Source organism: Mesoplodon densirostris, chromosome 7 (genome assembly GCF_025265405.1).
Source record: "Mesoplodon densirostris isolate mMesDen1 chromosome 7, mMesDen1 primary haplotype, whole genome shotgun sequence".
In the NCBI taxonomy this organism is placed as follows: Eukaryota; Metazoa; Chordata; class Mammalia; order Artiodactyla; family Ziphiidae; genus Mesoplodon; species Mesoplodon densirostris.
This window is the reverse complement of record NC_082667.1, coordinates 112,122,218-112,142,636: the sequence shown is the minus strand read 5'-3', so window position 1 is coordinate 112,142,636 and position 20,419 is coordinate 112,122,218. Positions and strand designations below refer to the sequence as shown.

The window sequence follows — 20,419 nt, the reverse complement described above, 5'->3', positions numbered from 1 at the left end:
CCATACTGAGGCTTTCTAGACTGTTCAGCATCTGGGTCCTGCATACTTCTCTCCACCGTGTCTTGAGTGCTTCTCGAACTCACTCTCTGCTCTCCAGCCCCCACATTTCTTTCAGTTTCTCCACCACAACTAGCCGCCTTTCCTCCCCTGCCTTGTATTTGCTGTTTCCTCTGCCTGGAATAATCTTCCCTTTCTCCCCTTCCCACATATGTTTGATTCCTACTCATTCTTCTGGTCTCAACGAAGATGCTTCTTTTTCCTGGAAGTCTTCCTGGACATCCCTTTCCTGCATTTCCCCATTACAGCTCTATCATGCAGTATTGTATTTGCCTGTTTACGTGTCTGCATTCTGCACTAGACTCAGTTCAGTGAGAGAGGGCAGGGATTGCGTGTGTTTTTCACGTTTATAACCCCATTGTTTAGCCTAGTGGCTGAAACTCAGTAAGGGTCCAAGACATTTTGTTTAAAAATTATGTACCTTAGTAAAGTTCATTGGGATTGATATTTACTGTGTTATATTTTCTAACCTAAATATAAACCTATATAATTTATATAATCAGAAAACACCTTACACGCTCAACATAAATAAAATGAACTTAAAGATGCCATTAAAAATAGCAGGGCTTGGGGATTCCCTGGTGGCGCAGTGGTTGAGAGTCCGCCTGCCGATGCAGCGGACACGGGTTCGTGCCCCAGTCCGGGAAGATCCCACATGCCTCAGAGCGGCCAGGCCCGTGAGCCACGGCCGCTGAGACTGCGCGTCCGGAGCCTGTGCTCCGCGGGAGAGGCCACAACAGTGAGAGGCCCGCATATCGCAAAAAAAAAAAAAAGCTACCAGAAAATCTTAAAGCATAATTCATACTCATCAAAAACTGTGGATCTCTTCTGAAAGTATAAAGTGAATTAGGTTATGTTTTGCGTTTCTTTTGCGTTCATTTTTTTAAGTCCCTATTTTTGAAATGTGATCAGGCTCTTTGTCACTACTAAATATGTGATTGCATTGAGTTCTGGGCAGGTCACCCTAGAAACTGAGTACATCTTCCAGTTACCATCACCTCAATCCACGGGTCTAGTAGGAATCTGAATACCTGCCCTCCCATCAACAATAGTTTCTTGTGAAATTTCGAGTTCAGTGTGTTTGGCCGTCTTGTCATGTTAGTAAACAAACTGCTCCTCTGTGAACTATTAAGAGTTGTATTTCTTAGATCAGGGGAAGTAGCTTGATAAATCTTTGAGTTTTGAGGACCTAGAATTTAGCATACCAATATATGCAAATTAACCAAACATCCATATTCTGCCACCCTTTCTAAATATTCCATTATTCTGTGACTAGCGCGGACAGGAGCATGGGGAAAATGAACAACTCCAAGCTGCCTAGCCAAAGGCAGGTGCCCTGAAGCCCCCTGTGATATAGGTTAGTCAGAATGGCAAGGCTGGAAGTGAGTGACCTGGATGATTATCTAGGCCACCCTTCATTTTAGAGATGAGGAAGTTAAGGTTCAGAAAGCAGAAGCGGACTTCTCAAGGTCACTTGCTGAGTCTGTGGTACACCCAGGTTTTCTGTTCCTGGTCGAGTGCTCTGTCTGACATCCTGCAGCAGCTTATCTGTTTCAAGTCCTGTGTAAGATCCCAGAGAACAGGAACCAGCGTCCTAGAGTTTGCTAGTATCCATCACTCCCAGAAATTTGCCCACATTTAGGAGTGAAAGACTTTTTATTATGACGAAACCCTTATAAGACTTCCCCCTCCCAATCCGTCTCTTCTGAGGCAACAGCTCACACTTACTCAGCACCGACTGTATGCCAGCCAAGTTCTAACCCACAACCAAATGATAGTTACTTTTATCACAGTCCCCACTTTACAGATGAGAAAAGTGAGGTGCTCTAAGTTTACATATCTTGCCCAAGGTCACAAAGATAATTAGGGGAGCTGGGACTCAAATCCAGGCAGTCTGGATCCAGGGGCTGTGCTCTGGACTCTCCTATATTCTAGAAGGAGCAGCCTGTTCAAGGAAGGGGAATGAAGATGCCCGTACTAGCTGATGGACTTATTTTTCTGATTGACATTTTTGCTACAACTTCACCCTTCAAAGATGCTTGTTCTCCCATCCTCTCTCTACATGTCCCTTCCTCCCTGCAGGAACTTCGTAGACCCAATGTACGTGTCACCAACCCCATCTCACCATCTGGGCCCTGTCTCTGATCCTCCCACTCCAACACCACAGCCTCGCTGCCCATTCGCCTGTCAAAGGATGACCAGTTGTCCAGTTTATAAACTCCAATTTGACTTTAATAAATTAAATTCCAGGCCATCACACAGCAATGGACATCATCCTCGCCCACTATACAGAGGTGCAGCTCTGCTGCTGCTCCATCATCACACACTCTGTAAATAAAGCCCCTAAAGCCACCTCTCGGGGGAAGGCTTCCCATCAGGCTCCTGGCTCCCTCCTTCCAACAGAGCCACTGCTCACAGAGAAGGCATCAAGTACAAAAACGGTAACAAAGGGGGAGGGAGGCATGAGGAGCAGAAGGGGAGGCAGGGAGGTGGGGAGTACCTGCCCCCCATGCCGGGCACCGGCCGGGCTTTCTATGAGCTGTCAGTGTCCTCAGAGGCAGACATTGGTGCTGGTCGGAGTGGGGACCTGAGGGAGGTGAGGGCGCCCCATCCGAAAGGGAATTGCCTACCCTCCTGGGATAGGGAGGAAGGGTCACCTGGGAGAGATGCCCTCTATTACCTGTTCACTGAGGGTCCAGGACCACACATATAAATAGAAAAGAGAATAAATAAGGGAGGAAGGATCAGCTGAGGAGCCGAGCACCCCGGGACTCCTCTGAGGGGCCAGTGCCCACAGCAGGCCAGCGGGCCCGATGAATGCCCACACGTGCCAGGACGGAGCCTCCTCTTTCTCCGGGCCTCCCGCTCCCTCCTCTATGTCCTCAGCAACGGGTGTCCACCTCTCACATGCTTCCCGTTGCAAGTCCCCTTCCAACTAGCCCCACAGCCCAGGGTGGACAGGGCTTCCTGGAACCCGGAGGGCTTCCCTGGCCCAGGCTACTGGGAATCCAGGAAGGGGAATGGAAGGGAATGTGGGGAAGGGGCTGAGAGGACGCCTGCCCTCTCCTAGCTCAGGAGGTGAGCAGGGCCCTCAGAGCTGGGGGCTGGGGTTGCCATTGGCCTTGGGTTTGGATTTGAAGGAAAAGCGCTTGATAAGACGGCGAGAAAAGCTGCCAGCCTTCTTTCGGACGCTGGGTGTGGCCGTCGTGTTGGAGAGGTCATCGTGTGATTGGCTCAGACCGGCTTCCTTCTGACGAGGCCTCCGGCGGAAGATGAGCTTAGTGCCACTGCGCAGGAAGCTCACTGTGAGGGGAGAGGGGAGGCTGAGGCAGAGAGAGGGGCCCCGAGGGGAGCAGAGGAAGGACAAGCATGAAGGGGTCCAAGATGCGGAACAGAACAAACATGCCCTTTATCCTTCCTGAGGAAAACATGGTGATGCTTGTGGGATTCCGCCCCTGAGGTGGAATGTCACGGGGCTGGCTGCTCCATGAGGACAGATTGATGATTGGGCCTCTTTACTATGGAAAGACAAAGGCGGAGCAAAGGGTGTTCCTAAAAGCCATGAAGGGACAAAGCGGGCTGACGCTGACTTGCTGACCAAATTCCAGGCTGTGAGCAGGAAGCAGTGTGTCTGGAAAACTTCAAAGAGGTAAATTCAGGACGAATACAATGAGAAGGGTGCTTACACGGCAGGCTTCGGACTTAGGACTCTCATTATCCCAAGAAGTGATGCAGGCTTAAATCATAAATAGTTATATATACACTCGTGAGTGACAGACTCACTGGCAGAGGGATGTGGACGTCTGGGGCAAGCCCTTGAACCTGAGAAATTAGAAATACCACAGCTGTGCACAGACTGTGTCACTGCTAGAGGGGTACTCCTAGGGTTGCCTGGGGTAGGAATTCTTATTCTCATAGGGGAGAGAGTTAAGAATGAAAGGAAAGGGTGGGGGGCGAGAATAAAGGAAGGAGGATATGCGCTTAGATCCAAGAAGAAAGAAAAAGGGAGGTAAAAGGAAATATTTTTACATCTCTTCTTATCACCCAAGCCTGTTAGATCCAAGCCAAGACTCCAGACATCAAGTCCCCCCTCTCTACTCAAGCTTGGCTGAAACAGGCTGGGAACTCTGGGATCCCTTAGGGGAGGAAGGAGGAGATTGGCCCGAGGCTCCTATGTCCCTTAGTGTCCAGTGGGACCCAGGTGATGATACTGGGTATAAAAGAAGACGGGGGGCTGCCAATATCTCCCCACCTTTGTGATCCTTGAGGCTGCGGGTTTCCAGCGCACCAGTAGACCCTGTTTCCGACTCAACATCATCCACAGAGGGCCTCTCAGAAATGTCCGAACGTGTTGTCTCATCTGCTTCCTGGACACTCGTGGGACTGGAGAGGGCATCTAGGGGTCCCGGGGACATGGCTGGTGGGTCTGAGGGAGGTGAAGAGGGACCTCCACTGGGCCCTGCATCATCCTGCATTGAGGCTTCCAGGGATGCCGCATAGCCCAGGGATAGTGCCAACTCGTCCTGAGCAATGGGCACCTGGCAGGAGGGACAAGTTTTAATGGTCAGGAGTGACCAATGAGGGCTCTTTCCCTAGCCCAGCTCCTCTCCCCAGAGCCCTGTTACCTTGGAAACACCGGAGATGATGAGTGTGCTACGCTTGGTGGGTGTCTTCTTGGCTGCCCGCCCACTGGGCTCAGTCAGCTGGCGAATGGCTGTCTCTGCTACAGGGTCCAAGCCGTTGGAAAGGTGGCTCTCCCCTGCTGGATGATGGATACAGGGGATGGCTAGCCTGACTCCTCCCCAGCTCCTTCTTGGACCTGAACTCCTGTGCCCCACCCAAAATGGCTTTTGAGTCTGGGGCCCAGGTGCCAACCACCACGCACACTTCCCGATTCCCTACTCACGGCTGCTGCTGTGGGAGGTACTGCTGGGGCCACCGCTCTCGCTCAGCACAGTTGTTGTCTTCTCGGTCACCTCCACCTTGGACGGGGAGCGGGAGGGGGAGTCTGGTGGGTGGGGGAGGGTCAGTGAGCTGGGAGGTGCTTTAGAGTGGCCCCCACCCCCTACCGTCTTTATTGAGATGCAGACTTTGGTTGACTCAGAGGGTAGGGATGACTAAGGGATGATTAATCACAGGGGTGACTAAGAAGATGCCATGGGGACAAAAAGACACCACAGGAACCAATGGGAGCGTGGGAAAGTGCCATGGGGCCCACCAAGGGCACAGAGAGATGCCATGAAAATATTGAGTGTGCAGAGATGGCAAAGGGGTCCAGTGGAGGTAGGGGGAATTCCATGGGACCCCTAGGGATGGGAGAAATGTCACAGAGGGCCCCTGGGAGTGGGAGAGTTGCCAGGGAGCCCACTGGGTTTGTTGGAGGGTCCCACAGGGTGCTGGAGGTTGAGGGGCGAGGGGGGGGCAACTGGGCAGCTGGGGCCGGGAAAAGGGAAGGGGAGAGACGTGTGAAAAGACAGAGGGGAACTTGGGAAGGTGGAAGTGTGAGAATACTGTAGGAGGGGCTGGTAGATCCAGGACTGAAGAGGGAGAGGACCGGTTAGGGAAATGGAGGGATGCAAGGGAACGTTTGAGAGAGTCAAAGACGATGAGGAAGGTGTGGGCGGAAAACAGGGAGAGTCGGAACTAGGGCTTTCCTTGCCCTTTCCCTGTCCAGCCACGGATCTGCAGTCTGGGGCCCCTGGCTAGAGCTGGGCTCCCAGGCTCCTCCTCTTTACCTAATTTGCCATCTACCCGGGGCCGGGACTGGACGGTGGTGACTGTGGTGACAATGGTGCCATCGGGCATGATGGTCCGGTCAAGCTCAATCTTCTTGGTAGGTGTGATGCTGGGGCGTGGAGTGGAGGGGGTGGGAGTGCCCAGGTTCCGGGGGGAGCCCTCCTCATACTGAAGCTGCCGAGGGGTGGAAGCGGAAAGAGGCAGGGCCTCAGAGACTGGTCTTCCCCCGTGTCCTCCCCCCTCCCCCCAGGGGGCAGCTTCTCACCTCTACTGCCATGGTGGCTGCCTGCCCCAGGGCTTTCCCTGGCCCAGGGGTGAGGGGGCACACCTGTCTTCGGGACAGTGGTCGGGAAGGGGAGGCCACAGACACTGTGGCCTGGCCCAAGAATTCAGCTGGGGAAACGGGTGGCACTGTGAGCTGGGGCCATGACCAGGCCCTGCTCAGCACCCACCCAGAGGTGCTCCTTCCTGCCCCATACTCACTGTCTCCACAGCTGCTACTCCTCAGCACTTTGAGGATCAGCTCCCGGCTCTGGGGCCCCAGATCCCTGTGGCCAAGAAGAGGTAGGGCAGGGAGGGGGAAGATTAGCAAACTGAATCCACCCTTGAGTTGATCACAGGCCAGAGGCAGAGAGAGATGGAGGCAAATAAAATAGAACAGGCACTGCAATCATCCTCCAAATATGGCCTCTTCCCAAGAGAATGGGACGGGGCTGAGCAGGGACCGTACTACTCAGCTGGGCATTCAAATCCTCCATGCTCCTGCCCCATCCTGCCTTCGCAGTCTCCCTCTACGGCAAATAACTCTCTTTTTCCTTTACTCAAGCTGTTCCCTCTGCCGTGAACGCTTTTCTCTAACACTCCGTTAAAATCCTACTCTTGCTCGAAGGTGCGATTTAGGTGCCACCTCCTCCGTGAAGCCTACTCTGATCCTTAACCTATGGGAATTAAGCTCCCCCATCTAAGCACTTCCACAGCACTTTGTGTAAACCTGGACTGGAGCACTTATACCACCTTCTTTACGTACACCTGTCTCTGCTTCTAGCCTGTGATCAACTCAGGGCGGGGGTGTATCTTGGTTATATCTGGACTAGGCAAGGGCCTGGCAGACAGTAGAGGCTCACACCAAGGTTTACTGAAAACAGAGCTGATTCATGCCAGGGCTCTGCTGGAAGGCTCTGATCCCCAGTCCAGCCATGGGAGCAAGGGTGGGGGCTGGGGAGTCACTCCTTACAGTGCCAGGTCCTCGCTCCACTCCACCTCAGGCCCAGCCCTCATGGGCTTGGTCCACTTCTGTTGCATGGGGTTGTCGAGCTCAGCTACACAGCACACTTCCCCAGTGCCTGTGGGGAGCCGGAAATTTGAAAACACTCAGTTCCAAGCTGAGAGGCCACTGAGGAGCAGAGAGGCCATGCCCTTGGCAGGGGTGCCAGGAGCACCTGCAACCATAGCCTCGGCAGTCCCCCAGAAGCTTCTGGCTCTCACCTTCCAGCTCACGTCCCAGGTGAGATGCTCGAAGCTGCCTTAGGAATAACCGGGTAGGTCTGGGGATGGCTGGCTGGGCCTGGGGCACCATAGGTGGCTTCTCACTGGGTACCTAAGAGCAGAAGGAGGTAAAAAGAGCAAGAATCCCGACACAGTACCCTGGGGACAGTATGCATGCCAACTATCTGCTTTGAGCACCTACTCACCAGGCCCCCAGGGGCAGAGCAAGCCCTGAGGTTGACCATCATAGCTGGCTGGGTGCTGACTATGGAATCCTCGATCAGCTCCTCGATAGTGGAGAGCTCTACTTGCTCCTCACCTCTCTGCAGGGCGGAGAACAAGGAGGTGAGGCCCCCAGCTCCGCCTCCCCCTCCCTGTTCTGTGGCTTCTCTCCCAGCCCTGCCCCCTTACCTCTCTGTTCTGCAGCTTGGGAAGCACTGTCAGCCTGAGATCTGGGCGATCCGTGAAGGCCCAGGATACAAGCAGGCCCTCGCCAGGGATTTCCTCCAGGTTGACTTCCAACTGGGGCAAGGGACAAAGGGACTGGGTTGACTTGCCCCACTCCTCCAACTACTCCCAACCCCCACCCCAGGACCCTCCCTTCCCAAATTCTGTCTTAGAGAGGAACCGAACTGAAAAGGCTGAGGCAACTGAACGGCCCGCCCCCTGCTCAACTCAGTTTCCCACATCCTCCTCCACCTGTGTTGGTGGCAGTGTCAGAGTGACGTGGTAGGTCTCCATGGAGACGGCAGCGGGGGACTGCTGGGTCACAGAGACTGGAAACATCACCTCCTCAGCAGAGAGCTGGCAATGCAGCACCTGAGACAGGCGAGGCACGGAGGCAAGGAGGGTCACGCACGGAGGAAGGGCGCTCAACTTGGCCCTGCCCTGTCCTGCCCGACAACGGTTCCGCAGACCCCTCTCCACTTCGGTTTTCCCTGGGAATCACCTTTTGGGGGTCATAAGCCCATAAAAGAATGATAAAAGCCAAAGACTCCTCTCTCCAGAAAAATGCAAATATGCACACATGTACTACAGTTTGCATGTAACTTTAGTGGGATTTTCAGACCTCCTGAAACCAATCCTGGGATCCCTAAGGCATTCAAAGACTTCAGGTTAAGAACGCTCAGACTAAAGGGAACTCAGGATCAGCCCCCACTCCAGCCCTAAAGAAGGCAGTGCCCCATCAGACCCTTACCATGGTGCGCTCTGATTGGTCTGTGCAGGTCACATGACTGATGCTGGCTTTGGGTGGGAGTTGGGGCACCTCCTCAAAGGCGATTTGGATGGAGCTCTGAGGGAGTAATGTGGACATAGGATCAGGTCTCTGGAGCTGCCCCCCACAGGGCTGGCCTACTCAGTTGCTGGCTAGGCCCTGGCACTGCAGAGGCCTCAGCTGCAGGCTGGCTTCTGGCCCCTCCTTGGCTCAGCGCTTTAGGACAGCAAGTGTTCCCCCTGAAGTCCGCCTCTCCGGGGCCTGCAGCTGCTAGGGAGAGCTGGGAAGCTAGACCGCCTCAGAGACCACATCACCTTGAGCTGAAGACCCTAGACTTCTCCTGGAATGCCAGGAGCCTCCCTCTTCTCCCCCACCTTCCTCTTCATCCCCGCCCTACCCTGGAAGAAAGGTGTGCATAGAAAAAAAATAATAAAGGTGTTGGTGCCACCTGCATATCGTGGCTGGGCAGAGAGAGACACAGCTGAGCTAAGGATGAAAGCAGTAGGGCCCCTTATTCAAGACAAGAGCTAAACCTTCCTCCAGATAAATAGGATGTAGAGGCCTAAGAGTATGACTCTATCCATATTCTTGGAGATGAAGACTAGCTCAGCATGGCCTTGGGGAACTTTACCAGAGGAACTGGGAAGAAAAGCAAGCTCAGAGGGCTCAAGGGCCAGAGACTTGGCTAATTCCTCAAGGCAGACAGCAGGGTGGCTTTAGGGAGCAGAAAGCTGCTTAGCTTAGGTGTTGTAAGAGCTTCCTAATTCTTCCACAGCAGTGGAAACCAACTGCTGCAGCCCCATCCAGAGAGCAGGATGGGAAGAATTGAGGAGGGGGCACAGACTGAGCTGGCAGCTCCTCCTTGGGTCTTGGGATGGGAGGAAACAAATCCACAGGGCTCATTTGCCTGGTAAACCAGGGAAAGCCAACTTCTCTGCTACTGTAGCGGTCTTGTTCAAAAGCCAGGCCAAGGGAGATGATTGCTGGGAACGCCAGTCTCCCCACCCCCTGCAAGGGAGGCTAATGTCCAGCTGAGTCAGCTGTCCTGGGGAGTCAGTCCTGACCCAGGGACAAGGTACAGGGAGAGCTGGGTGGAGGGTTTAGTTCAAGGCATAGACTGACAGCTGCCGTCTGGCTTTCAGGTCAGCTGGGCAGAGGAAGCAGAGCAATTTCTTGCGTGGCCACTTCTGTTTCCAGGCATCTGGGGAGCTAGTGGAGTAAAACCCTCAGACTAGTGGTGGCTGGAAGTGGAGAACCCTCTGAGCCAGGGGCTAATAGACTGCGAGGGCCAAGATGAGTGTGGACCCCAAGAGAGGGAGGTCTCCACTTCCCACCCCACCTCAGTCTTATGACCACGCTTCCTGCCCCACTTCCTGGGAGGCCAGCTGCCCATGGTGCAATGGGAGGAAGTAGGCTGGGTTAGTCTGTGACTGACCCTCAAGGGGCAGCTCTAGGCTCATCTACTGGGCGGGGCATGGATTGTCAATCTCCTTTCCACCTGAATACCTTTCCCTCAACACAGACACTGCAGGGAGCATGGAGAAGGACGTGTTAAGACTGCAGCAATGAAATTACTGAGGGATGGGGTGGGGGGGAATTCAGGCTCCCCGGAGACCTGCCTGATCACACCAGGGATCTGGGGCATGAAGTGCTGACTGGGTGTGGTGGCATGAGGACCAGGCAAATTCCTTCCACAGGTGCACGTCTCCCTTCTAACCCCCAGCAGCGCCCCCCCACCCACCCAAGCCACACACACAACCAGCACCCAGGCTGGGCGGAAGTGCCCTGGGGCACAGGGATTAGCGTTGCTATGAGAACAGCAAGTTGTGCACTGGTCTGGAGCCAGAGAGTACCTAGACCGCAAGAATAGAGGATTTGGGACACAGCTGGATTTCTACAACCTCCAGCCTCACTTGCACCCTTTTCTCTGATCCCAGAGGAAAAGAGAGGCCATAGGGTTCCCCAGTTGCTCCCCACCCCCATACGTGCCTCTTGGCCTGAGCAGTCCCTCCTCTAGAAGAAAAGGCTGAGTGACGGGACCACCTAGGTCCTCCTGTCCAACTCACCCCATCCCTGCAGGCCTGCTCGTTCAACGCTCGCACCCAAGCCCGCTGCCAGTTCTCCCGGAAAGACTTGAAGGAGAAGAGCGACGCCAGGAGGCCCCGGACGCCTGGCTTCTCAGGGTCGCCGGCCCGGGTCGCCCGCAGCCTCAGCAGCGAGCGCCAAGCGCCCAGCTCCCGCAGGGAGCCGGCGGGCTCGGCAGCTAAGGCGGATCCCGGGCCCCGGCCCCCGCGGGCCCGCGCCAGCCACAAGCCCCGGGCATACTGCAGCAGCCAACCCAACACCGTAAGCAGCGAGGCGGCGAAGAGGACCAGCAGGGCCGCCCAGCCCACGTCCCGCTGCCCCCAGTCTGGATCCATGCTCCGCGCGGGCTCAGGTCCCGGTTCCGGCTCGGGCTCAGCCGCTGCCCCGGGGGAGCATGGCCCGGGCGGGCCGCGGGGCGGGGGCGGGCTCCCCCGGGGCTGGGCGCGCGGGATCGGGGCTCTCCGGGGCTGGGTGCCCGGGACTAGTGGGTGCCACAGATCGAGGAGAGGAGGTTCCTGGGGGGTCGCGACGCCGGGATCTCTCTCCGGAGTCCGGGGCCCTCCTCGGTTGGTCCGGCAGTCCAACCCGGGTTAGTCGCCGGCCAGCGCCCGACTCCTCCCACGGCGGGGGCCCCGCCGGACCCGGGCGGGGACTCGTCTGTGGGGACGCTGGGGCTCGCAGGCCGGCACCGGCTCCAGGAGGGCTGCGTGCGCAGAGCTGACACTGACAACACGGCCGGCCCCCCCGCCCCCATCCGGCCTTAAAGGAGCCGCACCCGAGGCGGGCGGGGCTTAGAGAGCCCGGCGTTCCAGCGCTAGAAGAGGGTGGGAGGAGGAGCGGAGAGCGGAGGAGGTTCTAGGGTTGGAAATAGGCGGGATCTTTAACTACCCCGCCCCATCCTGGAATCGGGGGTACTCCTGCTCCCCCGAGCTCAAGGCGACAGTAAGCAAGAGTAATTTCTTTCACTCACCTGAGATGACGCCTCTGCTTTCCCCTACGTTCCTTAGCTTTCCATAGTTTGGACGCCTGTGGGGTTAAAAAGGAGGTGACCCCTGTGGATAGCATCAACCCCTTATCCCAACACTCCCAGGCTCAGCAGCTTCTTGGTTCCTATGTCCTGGCGGAAGCTAGGCCCTGGGTATGTAGCTGCAGAGCATCCCTCCTAGATAGAAGTGACTGGCAGAGGTCCAGCTGATACCGACCCGAGAGGAACCAGAACCTGAACCTGGTAGAGGTTGAGAATAGAACATGGAACATTGAACCCCCTCCTCCACCCCCATCCTCTTCCCTCTGGAGCCAGGACCAAGGGACACCCTATTAACCTCCTTGCTCGTGTGGGTTTATTCTGGAGATATTTCCAAAGCCTGGGGCTGCTTCTGTTTTTAAAAATAATTTATTTCCATAGTAACAGCTCCTGCCTATGGAGCACGTGTGTGGGGGGGTGGCAACGAGGAGGGAGCTGGCAATGCAGCACTGGACTATCAGTAGATTCAGCCAGAAGACCCTGCCATCCAAATATGTGACATCCCAGCAAGAACCCCAAAAATTATGTTATAGGTACACTCTGGCCTCAGGATCCATCCCTTTTCCTAGATTTAAGGGAATGAATTCCATCCCTATAGGACAGAGGCTTGTCACTGCTTTCTGGAGGCAGGGGAAGGAAAATCCTACAATAGGATTCAAAGGAATCCCCATTCCCCAAGAGGCCCTTTTTCTCCACATACATATGGCAGGCCTTCCTTAGAGAGGTGAACAGAGAGGCGTTAAGTATCTCTCTCCCAAATCCAGTCGTTAGTCTGAGCAGTGAGCAGATAGGAGTAAACAATGTCTTCTAAAGTGCGGGGTTGCAGAGCTAAGCAGAGCCTGGCAGGTCAGCGACAGGGTGCCTGAGCCACAGGAGGTGGTAGGAAAGCCTGGGGCATCCCCAGATTTCACTCTAAGGAATGGGGTAGGGTGATGGGGTAACCTTGCTGTGACCCTGCCCATGCATTATCACTGGACCTCCAAAACCATAGAAGATTCCTAGAGTGTGGATTTTTAATCTTGGGGGGAGAAGAAATGAAGGGAGGAGAGAACTCAGGGACACAGAAGGAAGCTGTCAGTGGGCAGAGCAGCTAGGGCTAGGGGAGCAGGTTATGCGGAAAGTTGTCCAGGTACAGTTTCACTATGAAGACCCTCTTCCCCCAAGAACCCTTTTCAGGGTTCTTCAGAGTTCATCTCAGGTCTCTGAGTTGTTGGGTTTACCTCAACTCCTCCACTGAGCACTTGGTCCTGTGCTGCCAGATACTGCTTCACAATTCAGTCTTACATTAGTCTCTCTACTTAGTCCTCCCAATCTTCCATCCACTTACTACTAGACCTCTTGTACTTATTTCATTCTGCCTTATAGCCTAGCTGGTTATTTATATGTCTGTTTTTCCCACTCACCAGAAAGCTGCTTAAGAGTGGAGACCCTGTCTTACTCATCTCTCTTCCCTCATATTGACTCAAGGTGCTTTAATATGATGAAGTAGACTCCTTGGGGAAAACAATTGCATTTATATCACTTTGTGTCCCCACAGTACTTAAAAGTTTCCCATGCACATACTAGGGGTTAGCAAATTCTTTGTAATTTTAAGAAGTCTAACAGAAAATATTCCAATATACATGTAAACACTGAGAATTTCTATATTGTTTCCATCTTTTGAAAACCCATTCATGTCATCCAAGTGGAATGGGAGATCTTGGGGCTTGCTATCAGCTAACAACTTTCGATAAACTGACAGGAGAGAGGTGGGAAGAAATGGTAAAAGAGTAACTCAGCTGCTTGTAAAGAGCCACAGATATGGTCCTGCAAGTGTCATAGATCCAGACTCTCCAAAGCTGTCTCATATGGACTTTTTCAGCACTGTGAAACATTTCTGGGACAGTCTTTGTCAGGCAATCAGCCTTAATAGTGCATTAGCTTTGCTTACTGGGAGGCACTCAGAGCTCCCCAGTAGGAGATGTGCATCTCAGACCTTGTCTACTCAGCCCAAGAAACCAGCTGAAACTCACCTGATCCATGGGTCCTAGGACCAGCTTCAGCATTTAGGCAAATGCTTTCAACTTGTACCAGGACAGGCACAAAATTTCAAGTGTGGCCAAGTCATGTGTGTGTTTGTTTCTCCTGGTGAGTCTGCTAATCAACTGGGCATTTACCATCATGGGAACAAAAATATTCAAATTATATGACAAGTATCCAAGTAACCATGTTCTGATGGTAACGTATGCATGGATGATGAAGCCCCAGTGTCTTGTTTTTGAACAAGTATCCCCTACCCTCTTCCAGGGGTGTGTGTGTGGGAGGGCTAAAAATCTCTGGAGAAGAAAGAGACAAAGGTGCCCAATGCCAAGCTGGGAAGGAAGAGTTATTAGGATTGGCCTCCTAATAAAACAGGAAGTAGTTACAGACTGTCCCTCAGATCTCCAGGGAGTCTCGGCCTGCTCCTGAGCAACAAGATAACTGAATGCTGCCTCCTCTGGGGCTCCGACAAGCTCCTCCTTTCCACCTGCTCCTGGCGTCTCACTTTCCCTGTTTGGAAGGCCCTTCCACTCTTGCCACCTACTGAAATCCTTAGAGACAACACTCTTCCTCAAGGTCCTCTCACTTCCCCTGGTCACAACTAATTGCTCTCTCCATGTGCTTCTATTGCCCTCTGTACCTCTTTCAGATCCAGACTCATTATGTGTGATGATGCCTTGTATACAGATATCTGTGTGTCCTTAGCCCCATAGGAACACACTGTGCAACAGAAAACACTTTGCCTCTAGGGAATTTCCAGTCTAAGAGGCACAGATGCACACTCATGCACCCGTGTGCAGGTACACACACACACACACACACACACAGAAAAACAATACCAGTGGGATAATAAGTACTGAAACTTTGGAGGAATACTACTATCAAGTAATTACTGGGATTACTTTATATACATGGTTTGAGTTGTGAATAAGAGCCACCTTCGAGTAGAAAGGACATTTCACATCTGGTTTTGAGAGACAGGAGGGCCTATCTTTGGCCTAAAAGGAGTCAACCTGACCCTGACTCCTTATTCAAGAGTGAACAAAATGTCAGCATACTTCAGTCGTCTCCCGCACTTCCTGGTGATGAATTCTTCTCTGAGGACTAGAAATCATTTGCCACCTAAGAGCTTGTGTGTCTGTGAAAGAGAATGAGATGCTGGTGAACTGTTATTGGCAAGGAAACAGATGCCAAGCAAAAGGCACCTAGCCTGGAGAAGAACCTGCCTGGGAATTCCTCACACTTACCGGAAGCCAGCCACTTGTGGGTCTGGTTCTCCTACTTAGCTCTTTCCAAAGCCTCAGCCTCACCTCCTCCGACTAGGAGCCTGGCACAGTGCAATGATCCAGGACCAAGGAAAGTCAAGAACGGGGTTAAATCCAAGACCTGAGGGCATGAGGGTACTGCCAGCCCCTTCAGTGCTGAAGTACCCCCTCAGTGTTGCCCGGCAACTAACTGCTACTGCGGGGGCAGAAGGCGGGTGGGATGATGAAGGAAAAGTAGCTGGATCAATGACACGGAAAAACATGAAGTGGGAGGGGCTTTTCAAGTGTCCGCGCTTTAAATTTTACATCACCTTCCAAATTGTAGCTGTGTTTCGGGGAACTGAGTTGTGTTTACCTTGGCTTCCTTCCCAACGCTGACTATGTTAGCAACAGGTTTTCTACACCGAGCAGGTGCTGCTCCACATCCTCATCCCGCCTGCCCTGCCCTTTGCTTCCAGTAGCCATCTTCCAGTCTCCAGAGGCGTCCCAGAGTAAACGCGGGGCATTGGCCCTTTAAACGCGACCAGCGAAGGCCGACGGAGCTAAACCTGACGTGGAACGAAGAGTAAGCGGCGTCAGACACGTGGTACAAGGAGGCGCTCATCTTGGAACCGGGCAAGGAGTTTTTCCGCTTTGGGCTGTACATCTTTAATATGATGTTAGGAAAGTATCCGCCTTTGTTTGTCCTTCTTTAATTGCTTTTCCAATCCCCTCTTGATGATTCAACTCTCGAATAAAGGGTTTAGTTTAAAATCACACTTCTGTCCCTACTCTTATGCCCATATTAAAAATGGCCGCCGCCTTCCACAACGACAGTTGCTCTGCGAACTAGATCCGGGTGGAAACAGTGGGCAGGCAGATGCAGTGGGGCAGAGGCAAGGTTGCTTTATAGAGGCTCGCGGGAGTCCGGAAGGCGGCTCAGGTCAGAGTTGTTGGGTTTCGCTCAGGGTGGTGTGGGAAGATCCAGCCTGTGGCGAGCGGCCACTCCTTACTCCTGGGGCCACAGGGCTTCTGCCCAGCTTGCCCGTTAGCTAAGGAGGGGGCCGACCGGGCCCCCTGGCCGGTCACCATGTGGGCCTTCCCGGAGTTAACGATGCCGCTGTTGGTGAATTTGATCGGCTCGCTGCTGGGACTTGTAGCCACACTCACCCTCATCCCTGCCTTCCGTGGCCACTTCATCGCCGCACGGCTCTGCGGCCAGGACCTCAACAAATCCAGCCGGCAGCAAATGTGAGGGGCCGCGCGCTGGTCCGAGGCAGTGGAGAAGGGGTGGGCAGGCAGGGGCGGGGACTGGAGTGCTGGACTGCGAGCGGAGACGAAGTGCTAACCCAACAGCCAGCCCGGGACTCTGGGAGGTGGAGGGCAGATCTGGTTAGCATTGGGGAAGGGGTGGAGGCGGGAAGGTGGGACCCTTGGGTGTATCTGGGACTCCAGTAGTGTTGCCCTTCCCCGCCCCCAAGTCAGGTTATGGTGATGCTTGCCCTAGTGAGTGACCACGCCCCCTTTCCTCTTCCCCCTCCCCCCGGCTTGCTGCTGGGCCACAGCCCAGAGTCCCAGGGAGTGATCAGCGGTGCTGTTTTCCTTATCATACTCTTCTGCTTCATCCCTTTCCCTTTCCTGAACTGCTTTGTGGAGGAGCAGTGTAAAGCCTTCCCCCACCATGAAGTAAGTGGGTTAGTGAGGGCTGCTGCCTGTGGCTGGGACTGGGAGCTACTGGAGAGAGTTGGGGTTATTTGGGTGTGGGGGGAGGGGCTGAGAACGAAAGAAAAGATGGGAATTCTTGAAAGGAACTGTGAAGTGGGAGTAGGCTGGAGCCATGACCTGCCCGAGCCCTCCCCAGTTTGTGGCCCTGATAGGTGCGCTTCTTGCCATCTGCTGCATGATTTTCCTGGGCTTCGCGGATGATGTACTGAATCTGCGCTGGCGCCATAAGCTGCTGCTGCCCACAGCTGCCTCACTACCTCTCCTCATGGTCTATTTCACCAACTTTGGCAACACGACCATTGTGGTACCGAAGCCCTTACACCCACTTCTTGGCCTGCATCTGGACTTGGGTGAGTAGCACCGCCACTTCTGCCCCTGTGGCCCCTGCTTCAGGGCACCCTTGCCCTGTGAGATATCCAGCAGAGCATCCTTTCTGGTGCTCCACATCCTCCTCCCTGTTTTGTCCCTGTGTTTTCTTAGATCCTTTTGTTGGCCTTTCATCCCATCCTCTATCCTCACCACTTTTCTCAGAAGAATATCCTTAAATTCTCATTCTACAGGTGGCATTACTTCTCTTACTGTTTTCTGCCCCCAGGGATCCTGTACTATGTCTACATGGGGCTGCTGGCAGTGTTCTGTACTAATGCCATCAATATCCTAGCAGGAATTAATGGCCTAGAGGCTGGCCAGTCGCTAGTCATTTCTGCTTCCATTATCGTCTTCAACCTGGTGGAGCTGGACGGTAGGTGGGATTGGACTAGGGAGAGAAGAGAAGTCTGAGTGTTAAGGAAGTTGCCTGATATCTGGCTTTGGGGAATTTGTTAAACGTGAGAAAGAAACTAAGATTTGTTAAATGTGAGAAAGGAAAATAGCACCTCTGTCATTTATAACGGCATTGGCACTAACAGGTAGGCCATGGTCTTCGCTTATTGAACATAAACAACTTCATAAAACCTCAACATCAGACAGGGTCACTCTGTGACCTTGATAGAGTATGACCCAAACTAGACCCCTCTGTAACCATGTCTGAGCATAGACAAAACCACAGGAACATGGTGCATCTCACAAAAATGACCAAGATCCCCTTCTAGCTAACACGAGTGCTTGCTGCTTCCTTCTGATAACAACTCAGTTCCTCTCACTTCTTGGATAGAAATTATTAAGATGCCCAATCATCGCATTATCTCTGCTGACAGCACCCAGTGCAGGGCCGAACTCTGCCTCCTTGCATCCTCCCCAGAATTATTTAAAACAAATTCTATAAAAAGTCCTCCTAACACCTCCTTACTGAGGCATCCCATGGTTCCCCAGGGTGTGTGGGTTCCAGAGTTTCTCTTGTTTCAAGTCAGTAAACCCAGCTTTGTCTACAGGCGTGTTTCTGGTGGTTTTCGGCTGATGGACATCCATAAGTACTTATTAAAGCACTTTAAAAATGTGATCTCACTTTAAACTCTGTAACAGCTCTATGTGGCAGGTGTTTTCATCAGCCTTTTTTCACAGATAGGAAACTGAGGCTCAGAGAAGTTAAATGTGTCACGATCAACGTCACACAGTTAGGAAGGAAAGCTGGCATTCAGACCTAGGTCTGAATGGTCTAAACCAAATGTAAGACAGTAACTAGTTTAGGAAGGGTTCATGAAAGAGGTGAAATATTGGGAACTGCGTGGGTGACATAAAAGGAATAGTGAGTTCTTGGGACTTAGAGAGGTGGATGATACAGCTTGGGACAGAACTCAGGGACAGACAAAAATAGGACCCAGGTGTGCAGGGGAAGTGGCTATCAACGTTTCCTTCTTTCTTTTTCCCCTGCTTCCAAAGGTGATTATCGGGATGATCATGTCTTTTCCCTCTACTTCATGATACCCTTTTTTTTCACCACCTTGGGATTGCTCTACCATAACTGGTAAGTAGGCCTGTGGATAGTGGGACAGCTATTTGAATTTGTGGCCAGTACGGTCCTCCTCATTGTGACCCATCTCCTGACGGAGAGGCTTAACCTGCGCATCTCTGTATTGAGTGTTTTCTGGGTCTTTTTGGTAATATTCTTAAATCTTAAATATTCTCTACCCAATTGTAGCCGGGGGCAGGTGCTGTGGAGCCCCCAGGAATAGATGGATTCAGGGCCTTGTTTCCTGGAGAGTTGCTGGGAGAGCTGGAATGTCCTCTGAGCCAGAACTAGGGTCAGGGCTAGCCCAGTGAGCAGGGTGTGTGATGTGAGAGAAAGGATTGCTCATGCCTCTTGCCCCTGGCTCAGCTCCTCTCCCCCACACAGGTACCCATCACGGGTGTTTGTGGGAGATACCTTCTGTTACTTTGCTGGCATGACCTTTGCCGTGGTGGGCATCTTGGGACACTTCAGCAAGACCATGCTACTCTTCTTCATGCCCCAGGTGTTCAACTTCGTCTACTCACTGCCTCAGCTCCTGCATATCATCCCCTGCCCTCGCCACCGTATGCCCAGGTAGCCACTTTGGGGCTTGAAAGGGACATCATAGCTTTTTCCCTTGGGATGCCTTAGACGTTTGCTGTGCAAAGGGAATGGGCCCAAAGAAGGGCTAACTCTTGCCACGCGGTTAGCCCTTTATACGTTACAAAGCACATTTAGTTCCACGATCTCATGTAATGTTCACAGCAGCTCTGATCACACAGAAGCAAGCAGCAGAGCCAGAAATAGATCTCAGAGTGTTTGACTCCACATTCAGTGCTCTTCCTATTAATGAACCACAGGGAGGAGAGTTCTTTGAGTAGTGGCCCAGTCACATGAAGCTGTCTTCCCCTGCAGACTCAATACCAAGACAGGCAAACTGGAGATGAGCTATTCCAAGTTCAAGACCAAGAGCCTCTCTTTCTTGGGCACCTTTATTCTAAAGGTAACAGGGTAACAAGGAGGTAAGGCTCTAGGCTGCCATTCGGAATTCAGGGAATGGGGAACCTAGGCCTACAATCACACCCAAGGGGAGTTTGGAAGCATTGAGCAGATCCCCATTCCTGAAGCGTAGGTATTAGCTGAAGTTCTCTCCACTTTTGACCCCTCCAGGTAGCAGAAGGCCTCCGGCTAGTGACAGTGCGCCAGAGTGAGAATGAGGACGGTGCCTTCACGGAGTGTAACAACATGACCCTCATCAACTTGCTACTTAAAGTCTTTGGGCCCATGCATGAGAGAAACCTCACCCTGTTCCTGCTGCTGCTACAGGTGCGATGCTGTGGGTGACGTGGTTTACACCTTGTCTCCCTTTCTCTGCGGTTCTTACTGGAGTTCCTTTCTCCTTACAGGTCGTGGGTAGCGTTGTCGCCTTCACCATTCGGTACCAGCTTGTCCGACTCTTCTATGATGTCTGAGTCTGCTGATCCACTGTCCTATGCTTCACAGCCTCCAGATTTCCTGACTCAGGCCGACCTCTTCTAGACCAAGATTGCCTCCTGGCCCAGGCGCCTCCCACCCTTCATTCTCCTCCAGATTTTGTCCTCAGCATTTCCTTTCCCCTGTGATTATTGACATCCTGGGCCGTTCTTGCCCCCTAATGACTATTGATTGGACTTTGCCTATGGCTTTCTTCTACCTGCCACTCCCCCTCTCCGTCCCATCTTTGCAGCCTCCTAAGGTGGGATAACTGTAGCTTTGATGCAATTACCCACAACTCTGACACTCAAGAAATATGTTGGGCCTGGGGATAGAACCCTGGCTGGGGATAGGGACACAGGCTCGAAGGTGACTTGACATTTGACTATAAATTAAGTATTCTGATGATTTAGCAGACTGGGGGGGCCTGTGCTCCCAGTGGTGACAATAAACTGTCGTCTTTTTCTTGTTGTTCCTGTAGGTGTATC

At 53.0% G+C, this 20,419-nt stretch overlaps 2 protein-coding genes across 8 annotated transcripts; one reads left to right on the top strand and one right to left on the bottom strand.

The window, feature by feature from the left end:
- Nucleotides 1–2,267: 2,267 nt before the first annotated feature.
- C2CD2L (C2CD2 like) lies at nucleotides 2,268–16,075 on the bottom strand. 5 transcript variants are annotated; one of them, XM_060103398.1, is made up of 16 exons: nucleotides 15,243–16,069; nucleotides 11,550–11,605; nucleotides 10,561–11,282; nucleotides 8,477–8,572; nucleotides 7,978–8,097; nucleotides 7,690–7,800; nucleotides 7,485–7,601; nucleotides 7,279–7,390; nucleotides 7,028–7,136; nucleotides 6,277–6,341; nucleotides 6,059–6,186; nucleotides 5,793–5,967; nucleotides 4,964–5,065; nucleotides 4,683–4,816; nucleotides 4,310–4,595; nucleotides 2,268–3,360 (listed from the first exon to the last, which is right to left on the bottom strand). In XM_060103398.1, exons 3-16 carry the CDS (start codon nucleotides 10,912–10,914, stop codon nucleotides 3,149–3,151), a joined length of 2,121 nt encoding a protein of 706 aa, XP_059959381.1. In that variant the 5' UTR covers nucleotides 10,915–11,282; nucleotides 11,550–11,605; nucleotides 15,243–16,069; the 3' UTR covers nucleotides 2,268–3,148. The 5 variants fall into 5 exon arrangements, with proteins under 5 accessions (XP_059959381.1, XP_059959379.1, XP_059959382.1 ...); XM_060103396.1 differs by having other exon boundaries at nucleotides 4,683–4,819; nucleotides 15,243–16,068; XM_060103399.1 differs by lacking the exon at nucleotides 7,978–8,097 and having other exon boundaries at nucleotides 4,683–4,819; nucleotides 15,243–16,070.
- Nucleotides 15,723–20,395, top strand: DPAGT1 (dolichyl-phosphate N-acetylglucosaminephosphotransferase 1). Of its 3 annotated transcripts, XM_060103403.1 has the most exons (9): nucleotides 15,725–16,117; nucleotides 16,432–16,552; nucleotides 16,728–16,941; nucleotides 17,187–17,333; nucleotides 18,410–18,494; nucleotides 18,864–19,052; nucleotides 19,374–19,461; nucleotides 19,629–19,784; nucleotides 19,865–20,395. In XM_060103403.1, the coding sequence occupies exons 1-9, from the start codon at nucleotides 15,957–15,959 to the stop codon at nucleotides 19,928–19,930; spliced, it is 1,227 nt and encodes a 408-aa protein (XP_059959386.1). In that variant the 5' UTR covers nucleotides 15,725–15,956; the 3' UTR covers nucleotides 19,931–20,395. The 3 variants fall into 3 exon arrangements, with proteins under 3 accessions (XP_059959389.1, XP_059959386.1, XP_059959388.1); XM_060103406.1 differs by lacking the exon at nucleotides 19,865–20,395 and having other exon boundaries at nucleotides 15,723–16,117; nucleotides 19,374–19,480; nucleotides 19,629–19,701; XM_060103405.1 differs by lacking the exon at nucleotides 17,187–17,333.
- Nucleotides 20,396–20,419: the final 24 nt, after the last annotated feature.

Coding starts and splice junctions, on each gene's coding strand:
- DPAGT1 (XM_060103403.1), top strand. CDS start 15,957: ATGTGGGCCTTCCCGGAGTTAACGATGCCGCTGTTGGTGAATTTGATC. Junction 19,462..19,628: donor TGGGCACCTTTATTCTAAAG/GTAACAGGGTAA, acceptor TGACCCCTCCAG/GTAGCAGAAGGCCTCCGGCT. Junction 19,785..19,864: donor TGTTCCTGCTGCTGCTACAG/GTGCGATGCTGT, acceptor TTCTCCTTACAG/GTCGTGGGTAGCGTTGTCGC.
- C2CD2L (XM_060103396.1), bottom strand. CDS start 10,914: ATGGATCCAGACTGGGGGCAGCGGGACGTGGGCTGGGCGGCCCTGCTG. Junction 4,596..4,682: donor TCATCTCCGGTGTTTCCAAG/GTAACAGGGCTC, acceptor CCCTCCTGCCAG/GTGCCCATTGCTCAGGACGA. Junction 3,361..4,309: donor CAGCCTCAAGGATCACAAAG/GTGGGGAGATAT, acceptor CTCCCCTCACAG/TGAGCTTCCTGCGCAGTGGC.